The following is a 12893-nucleotide window of genomic DNA, read 5'->3' on the forward strand; positions in this document are numbered from 1 at the left end:
CAAGCCAGATTAACATCATCCGAGCACCGGCATCCAGCTGTGCCTGATGCCCTGAGAGTTTCATTTCTGGGAGCCAATAATTTTTCCCTTTTGCTTCAGTGCTATTGAGTGGGATTTCCTGTCACCTGCAGCCAAAGTAATCCTGACCGACATCACCTAGGGAGACAGAGTTAAGAGGGGCAACAATAGAGACCCCAGCCATTACCCGCTCCAGTCCCTCCATGGCACTGGAGATCTTCCTTCTCAGGCTCCTGCCGCCCTTTCCTACCTTGGAGGATGAGGGTAATTTGGGAGCTACATCTCCATCCCATTCCCCTTGGAGATGAGGTCCCTGGTAGGGCCAGCTCTGAGCCAAGGCTCCGGTAATGCCAAAAGTCTCCCACTGTCTGCTGTGTCCAGGAAGCAGGTTGGCTGCATACTGAAAGCTCAGCAGATCCCATCAAGGTCAGCTTTGAGATTCCTTTTTGCACATAAGGAGGCTCAGAGAGGTGACAAAACTTGCTTGCAGCTCCACGGGTCACCTGGATCTCTGTGACTCCAAAGTTGGGGGCTTTTCTCATTCCCGGGCCTGCTCCCCCCACCTCGTACTCCCAGGGGGCTCTGACGGTTGCCCAAACCAGGCAACCCAGGGTCAAGGGTCAGGTGGACGCCGCCCTGTTCCAATCCATCCTGCAGATAAAGAGCTTGAGAGTGACACAAACCACCACCATCAACACCAGGTATAGGAGCTGAGCTTTTAATACCCCAATTTGCCTTCGTCTCCAGGCAGAGCTGGGGAGAGGTAGAGCTTCCAGCTTTGGTTATGCGGAGGAGCAGGGGCAGTTGCTGAAGCAGCTCAGTTTTGATGCCCCAGCGTCCCATCCAGTTTCACAGCAAGGACTCTCCACAGTGCAGAATGGACTGGAGCCGCGGAAGGCTCGGCCAGCAAGGGAGCCGAAATCTGAGACCTGTGGACATCCCCAGGGAGGGTGGGCCCAGCCAGATTTCCCATTCTTTGTTTCTAAGCTCTGTGAGACAAGGGTGACATTGGGGACCCAGCTCCCCATTAAATGTGGGCAGGTAAGCATGGCTTCTAGAAGCTCCATACTGGCCCAGAGATGCTGCAGCCTGAGTGCTGGGGAGGAGAACAAGTGGTTTCCGGAAGCTGACAGAAAGGCCTGTCTCTCCATGGGCCACACAGAAAAGGGGTGGCCCTAGTCCCGGGGCTCCATGCTGGAGGTGAGATCCCCAGGCCTCGGTCCCACACTCTGAACCCCCCATGTTTTTTCAGTCCTGATGACTGCGTTCTGCACTTCCTTGACTGTCCCTCCCGTGGCCCAACACCCAGCCCTGGTCTGGCCTTGACGTCTGGCTCATTTTTATAAACCTGCTGAGGCTGGTTGCTCAGGGCCTTGCCCAATCTCAAAATGGTCACTATCAAGAGGAGATGATCATAGCAATGAATTAATTATATACATTGATATTATTTATAATGTTAACTACAGCCTGTACAGCTCCTTACCATTTACAAAGTGCTCACACACACATACACACACGCACACGCATACACACAATCTCATTTGATCTTCACAGCAGCTGTGTGGGGGATTTGGAATTTCCACTTTATGGGGCAAGAAAGTGAGGCCCAAGGAGGAAAACAACTGCTCAAGGGCATCAGACAAGGGTGAGCTGCTGCTGCTAACATGGTTTTGAGAGGATAGATATGCTCTCCCTGCCCATTCATCTCCCCATTCATGTCTCCATTCATTCCTTCCTTCAACCATCTAGCATTTATTAAGCACCTACTATGTGCCCCACTCTGTGCTACACACTTATCCCTAAGCTGGGACACTTTTCCAGAGCAAGAGTTCTCGTGTGCCTGAGAGATGAGTTTGGGGGGAAAGGGGGGTACAGATCCCACTGGCCCCTGGGAAATCAGGACTCCAGACTGGGCCGTCCCTGCCAAGTGAGGAGCCTCATTTTTCTCTCATTAATTCTCTTTTTGTTTGTTTGTTTAAACTCAGGGAGCCTGTGTGACCTGGTTCCGACAGGCACGGCTCCTGATGGGGTGGCTGGGGTGGGGGGCGGGGGCTGGGAGACTCCTACAGTTGGCCACAGAGTCCTTAGGCAGGCGCCACCTGGCTGGTCTCTGTCTTGGAGGCAGTGGTGGAGGCCTCATCGTCACCCAGTGGGTTCCTGCCACAGCACAGGGTGGTGAGCATGCAGTTCCGGAACTGGAAGAAAGGGCATGAGTCAGTGTCAGGGTCCCCCAAAATGTGGGTGGCAACCGGCATGGTCGGTGAGATTTGCCTCCACCCCCGTCCCGCTTCTGGCCTTCCCAGCCTCCACTCCCCTCTCAAATGGCTCCCTGTAGGAACTTACTAAGCCTTCACGACCCCACCCGGAAATGCCAGGACCAAACCTCAGGGGGCTTTGTCACTGGTGATGCTCCATGATGCCCTCTGTGTGCCAAGGGCTATCTGTAAATTATCTCATTTAACCCAAGAGTTTAGGAGTTCACCCTTCCTATGGATGAAGAAACTGATGCCCAAAGAAGGGAAGTGACTTGCCCAAGGTCACACAGCTAGAAACTAGCAGAGCTGGGATTTGAACCCAATATGTCTGACTCCATGTTTTCCCCACTGGATCAAGGGATCTGCAGAGGAACCACTGGTCTGTGTTAAAGGACCGCTTTATCCTTTCATTCCTTGGAACAAGACTTTTTAGCTCCCTGTCCAGCTGTGCGGAAACTGTCACCTATTCCCAGGCTTGGGACTTTGACCGTTTGACCTTTAAAGCAGGCCTCCGAAACCATCTGGATGGGTGCTTCTCATTCTTGAGCCAGCATCAGAGCCACCTGGAGGGCTTGCTAGAAATGCAGGTTCCTGGGCCCACCCTGAGCCTCTAATCAGAAGGTCTGGGGGTTGGCCCAGGAGTCTGAATTTCTCCCAGATGACTCTGACACCCCGGGGAAGACCAACTCCCTGACCATTTTGCAGGTGGAAAGACTGAGGGCCCAGTCAAGAATGTGGCTCGTCCTCTTGTGGCCTTGGGGGACCTGGACCCTCCCGCCTCACCAGCAGGCACCTGCTTGTTCATCATGATGTAGATGACGGGGTTGTAGATGGAGGAACTCTTGGCAAAGAATGACGGGATGGTCATGAAGATGGGGCCAAAGTCGGAGCCCTGGTGGGTGAAAATGTAGAACGCCACGCTGGCATAGGGCACCCAGCAGATCAGGAAAGCAACGACCATGATGATGACCATGCGAGTGACCTCCTTCTCGGCCTTCTGCGTGGTGGCCGACTCCTGCTGTTGGGCAGCTGCCTGCGGGGAAACAGGGCCTGGTGTTCAGACTGAGGCTCCTCTGGGACGGGGGCTGGGCTCAGCCCAGTCAATGTGCGTGTCCCCAGCGCCCAGCATAGGACCATACCTCCTTGACTGTGAAGACCAGCTGCCCGTAGCAGAAGAATATGATGACCAGGGGGATGGTGAAGTGGACCACGAACATGTAGATGACGAAGGACTCATTGTTGACCTCTGGCGAGAGCGTGTAGTAGTCAATCCCGCACGAGCACTGCATTCCCTCTGGGATGTACCTGAGGACCGGTGGGGAGATGGGGCGGGAGGGGCAAAGGGAGACCCACATGTGAGGGACTTGGGAACAGGCCCAGCTGACCAGAGTCCCCTGCCACCGCCTACCGTAGGGCTGGTCTCACTCTGGGCCTCACTTTCCCTCTCTGTAAAATGGGGATAAATAATAAACCTCTCCTTGGTTGTGTGACCGAGGATCACATTGACTGAGGTAAGCGATTCAAATGTACCTGTGGAAACAGTGTTGTTTCACTGTTCGTTCAGCGCCGTGTTATCCCAGGACCACAGTCTCTCCAAGTCTCTCATTCCAGAGGCACGCCCCCAACCCCGCGCCCACCACCGCGCCGCTCTGCCCCGCCCCTCCCAGCCTGCCACTCCCCAGCAGCCGGAGGCCAGGCCTTGGGCCACACAGGGCACAGGTTGGTGGGGAGAAGGGAAAAGCCCTGCCAAGCTCTGTATTTGAGGCGCCCAGGTCTTTCTAGGCCAAAGAGGGACACACAGGGTAACTAAGGGATCTTTGCACTTTCTGGAAACAAGAGGCCCCGGGGCATCTGGTTAAGATGTTTGGGTGATTTCAGACGATGGTGACACTGGACCGACCTCGGAAAACCCAGTGTCTGTTAGCTGTGCCTACCAGGATGTAACCGGGCCAGACTGGAGAAGACAGGGAAGGGGACCAGAGTTGTTTGTCCCTTGCTGAATTGCTCAAATTCAGCACGGGGCAAAGAACACTGGCCCCAGGAAGACTGGGAGAGGAGGAAAGTGGAGAGAGATGGGAGTTTCCCGGAAGCAGAGGGACACGAGGCCGCCTACAGAGTCACTAGTCCAATGTCCGGAACCACTGTCCACCGCAACCCCAGCTCATCTCAGCCCATTTGGAGATGACAGCCTAGAGTCTGGACAGGACTGCTTCCCAGAGGCTACAATGTCACACCTGCACGAGGAAGGCTCTGCCTCCCCAGGTGCTGAGGCCTAAGGTCAGAGGAACTGCTCAACAGGGCACTGGACCAAAGAGGATTGGAATCTGGCCCTGGCTTAGCTGCGGATTAGGGGCACAGCCAAGGTGAAGGGTTGGGGCGTCTTGGAGTCCCCTTGACATGGGGACCAGCCCCATAGCAGTGTCAGGGGCTGACCCTCTCTTCCCTGCCCTAAACCTCAACCCCATGACAGCTGCCAGCTCGGGACCTGGAACCAGACAGCCCCCCTGGCTGGAGGACCCTACAAAGAGCCCTGGAGACCCTTCCTTCCCTTCCACTCGGTGCTGTTACCTGGACCAGCCGACGAGCGGGGGCGCGGCACAGGCCATTGCCATGATCCAGGTGAGGGCGAGGCCCATGATGGCATGGTTCTCCCCGAAGCGGAAGTTGCTCATGGGCTTACACACCACCACGTACCTCTCGATGGCCAGGACCACCAAGGACCACAGGGCAATTTCACCTGCAAGGTAGCCAGCTGTCAGTCAACACACCACGTGGCTGGACCTGTCTAAGGAGGGGGAGCTCCCCTGAGGGATGGGGTGAGGGCGGCCAGGAAAGCACCTGGGGGCGGGCCTGGAGCAAGGCCTTAGGGTGCGGAGGGCCTGGACATTGAAGAGCGGGTGCGGGGCAGAGGGGCCTATATGCCGCGCAGAGTAACTCCCAGGAAGGTTAGTTCAGCTCAAGAGCTCTGGGTTCTTGAGGGACACAGAAATCGGGTCACGGGGTCATGGCTGGACCGGGAGCCCTGTAGGAAGTTTTTATAGAAAAATGTGTCCTTCATGGGGCAACAGGCAGAGTTCCTGTCAAAAGATATTGCAGAGACAGCAGAAGCCTGGAGTTGGGAAGCCTTCCCTCCCTCCTGGGCAGCGGCCTCTCCCCTCCAGGGAAATGTAACAACATGAGTTATGTGGGACCCTCTCCTAGGAGCCAAGGAACTGCATAATGTTTTGCTCAGAGAAAGGAGGAGGAAATAATGATGTGATTCAGACATCTGCCCTGCATATCACCCCAGAAACTCAGGAGGGAGGGTGGCCATAGGAATTATCAACCAAACTAGGACATTTCTGAGGGAAAGGGAACACTAGTGAGTATTCCAGGACGATAGTTGTAGCAGAGACGTGTCCGCCTGTGTGTGGCACCCTTCTGGCCTGAGACTGTGTGACTGTGGTCACTGAAGGTGACAAACACCCAGTGATGGCCAGAGTCCCAGGAATGGGGCGGAGGCAGCAGCCTGGACACAGGTGGGAGAGAGAGGACAGGAGGCAGGTGACAACGTTCCCTGTCACCCTGGCTTTGTAATAATGACCTCTCGTGTCTCCTGCTTGCCTGAGAGGCCGTGTGTCCCCAGGGAACGTTCCTCGATCTGAGCCAGGAGACCTAGGCCCTGGTCACTGCCCTGCCATATCCCTGAGTCACTCTTCCCCTCTGCACACTGCAGTTTTCTCATCTGCTAAATGGGATCTATTCTCTGCAAAGAATCAGTTTTTCAGTTAAAGAAAGTATTTTAAACTATGGTTCAGAGCTACACAGATCACCTCACAGGTCTAACGTCTCCCTGTAAATGGACTCATCAACGCAGAAAGCATTCAAGCATGGCAGAGAGGCTGGAGGTGGGCTGGGAGGGAGTCAGCTAGATGTTGGAGAAGGACCGAGCCCATCGCCCAGTACAGGCAGTCCAGTGACTGGAGGACTCAGAGCCCTCCTCCCGCCCCAGGCTGGGAGCCCTGAACACAGGGATCTGTCTTGTCCAGCTCTATCCCCAGTGCCCGGCGTGGGTCTGACCCAGCACAGCTGCTGCGAGGGAAGCAGAATATGTCCTGAAGGGCCTCAGAGACATGGGCTTGAAACTCAGCCCCGCCAGACACTTGATGTGACCCCAGCAAGGCCCTTGACTTCTCTCATCTGCTTCCTTGCTGGAAAGCAAGACAATGACCCCACTCCAAGTGAGATCAACAGTGTTCAGTGCCCACCCTCGACAAACGGCAGCCTAGCTCATCATCACTAAAGTGTTTGTTGATTAAGTGAGGGCTTTGGATAATGGCCTCTCAGCCACCATCCCCAAGGCATAGGCTGTCCCCAGACACTGGCCCCCTCACGCCGCAAGCTCCCGGCTCCCGTAGCCCCGTCACCCGCACCCCAGCTCATACCGCCCAGGGTGGCAAAGAAGCCCTCCAGATTGCATCCTGTGGGCCCGAAGATGAAGTACGCGTGCAGAGAGGTGTAGAGGGTGGTGGTGAAGCCACCGAAGACCATGAAGAGGTTGGCCACGGCCAGGTTGAGCAGGATGTAGTTGAGAGGCGTGCGCAGCTTCTTGTGCTGGACCGTGACGTAGAGCGTGAGGAAGTTGATGGGGAAGCCGAGCACGATCAGCAGGAACATGTAGGCGGCCAGCACGGAGAACTGCCACGGCTCAGCCAGGTAGTACTGCGGGTACTCGAAGGGGCTGCGCACCACGCCTGTCTTGTTAGAGAAAGGCACGTAGAAGTTCAGGCCCTCCGTCCCGTTCATGGCTGCGGCCCTTGTGGCTGCCCTGCGGCAGCTCCAACCGGAGGATGCTGCTGAGGCCTGAGCTCAGCCACGCAGGGCTCCGGCTGGATGACTCCAGGCTCTGAAACCCGCCCCCCCCCCCCAGGCCCTTATAAAGTGACCTCCCCTCCCTAAGCTCCTGGCTGAATCAGCACCTGCGAGATTGGGGGCGTTATTAATCATATTAATCCTCACTGCTGCAACTGGGGGCCTAATTGGCTTCCAAGAGGGGCCAAGGTGACTCCAGGTAGAAGGCTTCTGTCTGGGAAGGGAGGTGCTGGGGACCCTGGGAAAGGGCAGGAGGCCCGCCCCCAACTCTCCTGTCCCCGAGGAATCTCTGTCATCTCAGCTGATGGCCTTGGCCTGACATTGGGACCTCTGACTCCATACCCCCACTTCCCTCTGGCTTAGTGCAAGCAAACTTCGTCTTCCTCCCAAATGGACCATGAGCTCCCAGAGGGCAAAGGTGCCGGTTATTCTCTCATCCCCTCACTCAGCCCCTCACCCATTCCTTCCCCACCTAAGTCACCTCCTGGCTCATGCAGTAACCGCATACTGAGAGTAGCCCATCTGCCAGGCTGTGAGCTTCACAAGGGCAGGGCACTCCCCATGGCAGACACAAGCCCGGCATCACCCAGGAGCTCAAAAAGCATTTGTTACATTGAATTGGAATTCACTCGCTTACTCGTTCCACAATCATTTATGTGCAGGCCACTGGGGAGCCGAAGCTTGAGGAAGGAGGAGCTTACAGGCTGAGGAAGACTTCCATATGGGAAGAACAGCTCCTGGCCCAGGGAGGAAGCGTGCCTACCTGTGGAGATGTCCAGGGAGATAACATTTTGAGGGAGGGGGGACACTGTGCCAGGTTGCCAAGTGGGGAAGACAGCGTAGACTGAAGACAAAGGCTGGGCAGAGGCCTGAGGCCCATGTGGGATGTGGCCAGCTCTGGTGGGGCTTAGTGCCGGGGGCTTTATCCAGGGGCAGGGGGCAGTGCCTTGGGCAGATCTTGGCAACAGAAAGGTGGCTCAAAAGCCCTCAAAGATGGATTGAAGGGAGCGAGGATGGAGGAGGGTACCAAGTGGGGGCGGGGGGTTTGACCGAAGCAGGGAGGGGACAGAGGCCCTCGGGGCTCCGGAAGGAAGGCCCTTGACTGCAGGAGGTAAGCTGTGCCAAACGCGTGTCAGGCACCAGATCCCTGCAATGAGCGAGGCAGGCGTGGTCCTGGGCACCCCCGCGTGAAGGGGACGTGGACCCCGGAAACAGCACTGGGTGGACACTGCAGCACACAGGATGCGACCCGGGATGTCTGGTCAGGCTGGGTTGGGACCGTGGGCCTTGGATGCCAGGTGATAGGCAATGCCATGAGGGTGGGTCCCAGGACAGCGGGATGAGCTCTGGGGGAAAATGAGGGCCCCCATGTATAGCAGGATGGTGAGGACATCCCCCAGGAGTGAACTGGGAGCCTGGCCTTCAGGTGCTCATTGACCACGGGCCAGCCACAAATTTTTTTTGTGTGTGTGTGGTATGCGGGCCTCTCACTGTTGTGGCCTCTCCCACTGCGGAGCACAGCCTCCGGACGCGCAGGCTCAGCGGCCATGGCTCACAGGCCCAGCTGCTGTGGGATCTTCCTGGACTGGGGCACGAACCCGTGTCCCCTGCATCGGCAGGCAGACTCTCAACCACTGCGCCACCAGGGAAGCCCCCAGCCACAAATTTTTATCCAGCACCTACTGTGATCCACACAAGGTGCTCAGTTCTGGGGGACAGAGTGGACAAGAAGGACCAAGGCCCTGCCTGCAGGAAGTGTCTTTCTTGGACACAGGAGAGCAAGGAGGGCCCCACAAACAAATAATGAAACCAGTAACAACAGGGTAAGTTCAGATGGCAACTTACTCCCAGAGCACGGTTGTCTAGAGCAGCCCAGGAAGGCGTCTCTGAGAACTCAAGGGTGGAAGGAGTTCTGTGGGGGTAGAGACGCTCAGCGAGAGAGAACAGCACGTGCAAAGGTCCTGAGTCTGGGAATACAAGGCCGGCCAGGGAAGTGTACCAGTCTTCAAGACTTCCATCACTTAAGTTCCCTCATGCTAGTTTCTCTTCCCACCTGGGTTTCCTACACCTGTCTGCTTAGAAATGTGCCCCCTTCCCTCCAGCCCACCTGGGGCTCCAGACCCCTGAGGCCCCGGGCAGAGTCAGGACTCGCGCACAGAAGCCTGATGAAATGTGTGCTGGTGAATGAGCCAGGGGCAGGCGTGGCGGGTGGGTGGGGCGTGGTCCCTCAAAGTGCAAGGCGCTTGGCCCAGTGATTAGGCCTGTCGTTAATGAGGTCAAGGTGAAGAGTTTCTGACGCGGCCCTTGGTAGCCAGACAGAAGGAGAGACAGTGGACACCCTGGGTCAACACCAGCCCACACAGCCCTGCCCAGGCCGGGCTGATCCCTCGACCCTCGACCTCAGGACCTTGCTTGTTACCTCCTAGTGCTTATGACAATCTGGAAGCTTTTAATTCCTATTCTGTTCATGTGTCTTTTGTCCATCTCCTAGGCTGTAACGTTTGAGTCCCTCGGGGTAGGCTGGGGCCTGTCCTGCTCACCACAGGGCCCCAGAGCCCAGCTCCACACACAGCAGGAGCATGTAAATCATTTTCCCTGAAACTGAATGAGCTGGGATTTCTGTTTGGTTCACTGAAGTATTCCCTGAGGTCTGGCACATAATAGGTGCTCAAGAAATATTTGTGGACTGAGGCGATGGATCTAGGTTACATCAGGAAGTGCTTCTCTTCTCTAAGACTCAGATTCACCCTCTGTAGGAAAGTCTAATAATCCCACACTCACAGGGTGAGGAGATGGGGGGTTAAAGGCCATCCCTGATGTGATGGAGCTCTGTTCTGTAACGCATGATAAAAAACTAAAAAAAAAAAAAAAAAAAGCTCTTTTTATTCAGAGGAACAGGCTCATGGAGCGAGCAGGAAGGTCATTAAAAGACACCTACTCTGACCCCCTCCTTGCCGCATTTTGCAGGTGGGGAGACCAAGGCCCCTCGTTGGCAGGGAGTCACCCAGGTCATGTGACAAACCTGCCTGGCCACATCTCCCTCCTGCCCCAAAGACGGCTCTCAGGAAGAGCTTCCCTTCATAACTTACACCACGCTGCCAATGACAAAAGAGGGCTGTGCTGGGGTGCTGGAAAAGGCCTGACTGAGTCGGTCAAGCCTGGGCAGCAGTGGTGGAGGCAGCACTGGGCTCAAGCCTGTGGCTCTCGGTCGCCAAGAGAGCCCCGGAAGACCCGCTTCCCCTCTCAGTTTGCTGGGGCTAGAAAACTCTGGGGATCCACGCCCACCTGCATGGTAAACCTAACCCGCTTTCCCCACCAGGGAAAGCGCTCACAGACCTTCAGGCCTGACGATACAGGTCTCACGGTCCTCCCTCACTGGACTGAGGCTCTGCGGCCCCAGCGCCAGGTGTAGCCCAGCCCTCCCCACTTCCCTGTGCCTCAGTTTCCTGTAGATGATCAGTGAGCATTGCTGAAAGCGTTATCCTCTTCTGAACCTCGTTCAATCCGCAGCCATGGAGAGCCCCCGCCAGCTCTAAACGTCTGGGCACCCACCCATCACACGTTCATTTCCTATTCCGTAGTCATCACCGTTAGCAACGGTCTTATGTGTCTCCTGACTGACGGCCCATCTCTCTCTAGAAGGCAGGGCTGGCTCGGCCTGTTCTTGGCTACACCTGAGCTTGCAGCCCAGAGTAGGTGCTCAGTAAAGATTTGCCCAGTGAAGGAACATCTGCTCCCAGCCCCGTGAGGAGGCCTCAAGTCCCCTCTGACCACTGGAGGAAATGATGTTCCTCGGCAGAGCCGGAACGGAGGCCAGGCGGCTAGCCCTCCAGCCTGAGCTCTTTTGTCCCCTGTGTCAGGAGGTTTAGAGAGCGGCTCAGAGCACACGAGGCCCAAGTCCGGGTGTGGGCAACCTTCTGAGCTGCTGCCCCTCTTGGCCAGGCTGAGAACAAGCTGCGAGGAGCCGTGAGGGGTGGCGCCGGGGCCGCCAGGGTTGGTCGTCTCTGCTTCCCCGGGCCAGCCCCTCTGGCACGCCAGGGGTAGGGCTCCTACTTGGCCATGCAGGATTAGGGCTTAAGGGACAGCGCGCAAATAGCTCGTAAGCCTCTGCGTGGAGGTGCTGCTTGGTCAGCAGCACCCGCCCCCCGCCGCCTCCCCTCACTGGCTTAACCCCACAGGCTGCGTCACCACAGCTGAGTGACGCCTTAGACTGAGCTGAGAATGTCAAGGGGGGAGAGGGAAGGAGAGGCCGACTCTCCTCTCCTTCCGGCCTCCTCTCCTCCCGCCCCACTTCCTTCCTCCTTCTTCCTTCCCTCCCACTGCAACATTTGGCCTGAGCTGGGTGCTGGGGACACTGAGATGAATCCTAGACAGTCCCCGTCCTCAAGGAGCTCCCAGGCTTAGGAGGCAGCAGTCAAAGGGAAAACTAATAACCGTGAGAGGTGGGAATATGCTCCAGCCCCAGTGCTGTGGGGGCCCAGAGGAGTGAGATTTGGACCAGGCAGTGGCGAAGCTCCCCAGCCTAGGCAGGGGGACAGCTGGGTCCAGGTCCAAGGAGGGAAGGGCCGGCTGGCGTAGAGGCGCTGGGGCCGCGGGATGGGATGGCAGGGGAGGCAGGAGCGCCTACGAGTCCGGGGGGCCAGCTGGCGGCCAGCAGGGGCCACTAAAGTTACAAGCAGGGGAGGGGCGTGGCCGGGTTCCATTCTAGGAGATGTTCTGGAGTCTGGCTGGAGGAGTATCAGGGTGTACTTGGGCAAGTGCTGGGCCCAGGGTGACAGCCCTGCCCAGCGGTGGCCTCTCTGCTGGGGCTCCTACCTACCCTGAGGTCAGGGCTGGCACAAGTGGAAGGTCATCTGGTATCTGCCACCGGCAGCAACCTTGGAGAAGGGGCACCTGCCCACCTGTTCGAGAGCCATGAGGGGCTCCCGGCTTCGGCAGCCTTGCTGGGGGTAGGTGCAGACACCAGTGGGCTGAGGCCGGGCCAGAGCCAGGGCCACCTAAGGTCTGGCCTGGGGCTCTTTCTGGGCCACCCAATCCCTGCTTCCGTACCTCCTCCTTCCAGGAACTAGGAACAGTGCTGAGGACCTGGAGCCAAGAGGTCAGGATCAAGTCGCAGCCTGAACCACTTCCAAGCTGCACAGCCTCTGGCAGCCGCTCCCCTCCCCGGGCCTCAGTCTCCTCTTAGTGAGACAGGCATCTCGAGACCCCCGTGGTGCCTGCCTCACTGTGGCATGGGAGGGGCTGTCAGGGTCATCTGACACAGACTGAGGCTGGAACCTCAGTGTCAGAGCTGGAGGGGCCTCTTGTACAGATGGGAAAACAGCCTTGGAGAGAGGGCTGGACCTGGCCAAGGCCTTGTCCAGGTCGGAACAGGAGAGCAGCAGGACACAGTGCTCACGCACAAAGGCTGTGCCTGCCTGTGACTCTGTCTCGACTCAGTAAATATTTGATGAATGAAAGAAAAGAGAATGTCACTGAGCCTCAGTCTCAGCATCTGTACAATGGACATCCTTGAAGACGGCAGAGGGTTACAGAAGATGATGCACGGAAAGCGCTCGGCACCATGTCTGGCGCTCAGTCAGGGCCAGACTTAACGGGAGCTCAGACCCAGGCCTCTGGAGCTCAGCTCCCCTGTGGCAGCAGAACCCGGCACAGCACACCCTCACCTCTGCGCCGTTCGGCTGACAGGATGCACGCTGGAGTCTCAGGCTGGGCCCCTCCCCTGCCTCTAGCCTCCATCTTATCTGTCACTGTGATTAACGCCTGTTA

At 57.2% G+C, this 12893-nt stretch overlaps 2 protein-coding genes across 5 annotated transcripts in view; both read right to left on the reverse strand.

Annotated features, from left to right (window-relative positions):
* Nucleotides 1-703: 703 nt before the first annotated feature.
* Nucleotides 704-7073, reverse strand: RHO (rhodopsin). The gene is made up of 5 exons (XM_004284305.4): nucleotides 6698-7073; nucleotides 4842-5010; nucleotides 3413-3578; nucleotides 3067-3306; nucleotides 704-2213 (listed from the first exon to the last, which is right to left on the reverse strand). The coding sequence occupies exons 1-5, from the start codon at nucleotides 7056-7058 to the stop codon at nucleotides 2103-2105; spliced, it is 1047 nt and encodes a 348-aa protein (XP_004284353.1). The 5' UTR covers nucleotides 7059-7073; the 3' UTR covers nucleotides 704-2102.
* Nucleotides 6871-12893, reverse strand: part of IFT122 (intraflagellar transport 122) — a 77919-nt gene continuing 71896 nt past the window's right edge. For 2 of the 4 annotated variants that reach the window (XM_033414164.2, XM_033414153.2), the window contains one exon: nucleotides 6871-7010. The gene's annotated coding sequence lies outside the window, so the exon portion shown is untranslated. Of the gene's footprint in view, nucleotides 7011-7782; nucleotides 7888-12893 lie in introns of those variants that run through there. The other 2 variants (XM_049716013.1, XM_049716012.1) reach the window with 2 other exon arrangements.

This window comes from Orcinus orca, chromosome 10, assembly GCF_937001465.1.
Source record: "Orcinus orca chromosome 10, mOrcOrc1.1, whole genome shotgun sequence".
In the NCBI taxonomy this organism is placed as follows: domain Eukaryota; kingdom Metazoa; phylum Chordata; class Mammalia; order Artiodactyla; family Delphinidae; genus Orcinus; species Orcinus orca.

Coding starts and splice junctions, on each gene's coding strand:
- RHO (XM_004284305.4), bottom strand. CDS start 7,058: ATGAACGGGACGGAGGGCCTGAACTTCTACGTGCCTTTCTCTAACAAG. Junction 3,579..4,841: donor CCGCTCGTCGGCTGGTCCAG/GTAACAGCACCG, acceptor ACCGGTCCTCAG/GTACATCCCAGAGGGAATGC. Junction 3,307..3,412: donor TGGTCTTCACAGTCAAGGAG/GTATGGTCCTAT, acceptor GTTTCCCCGCAG/GCAGCTGCCCAACAGCAGGA.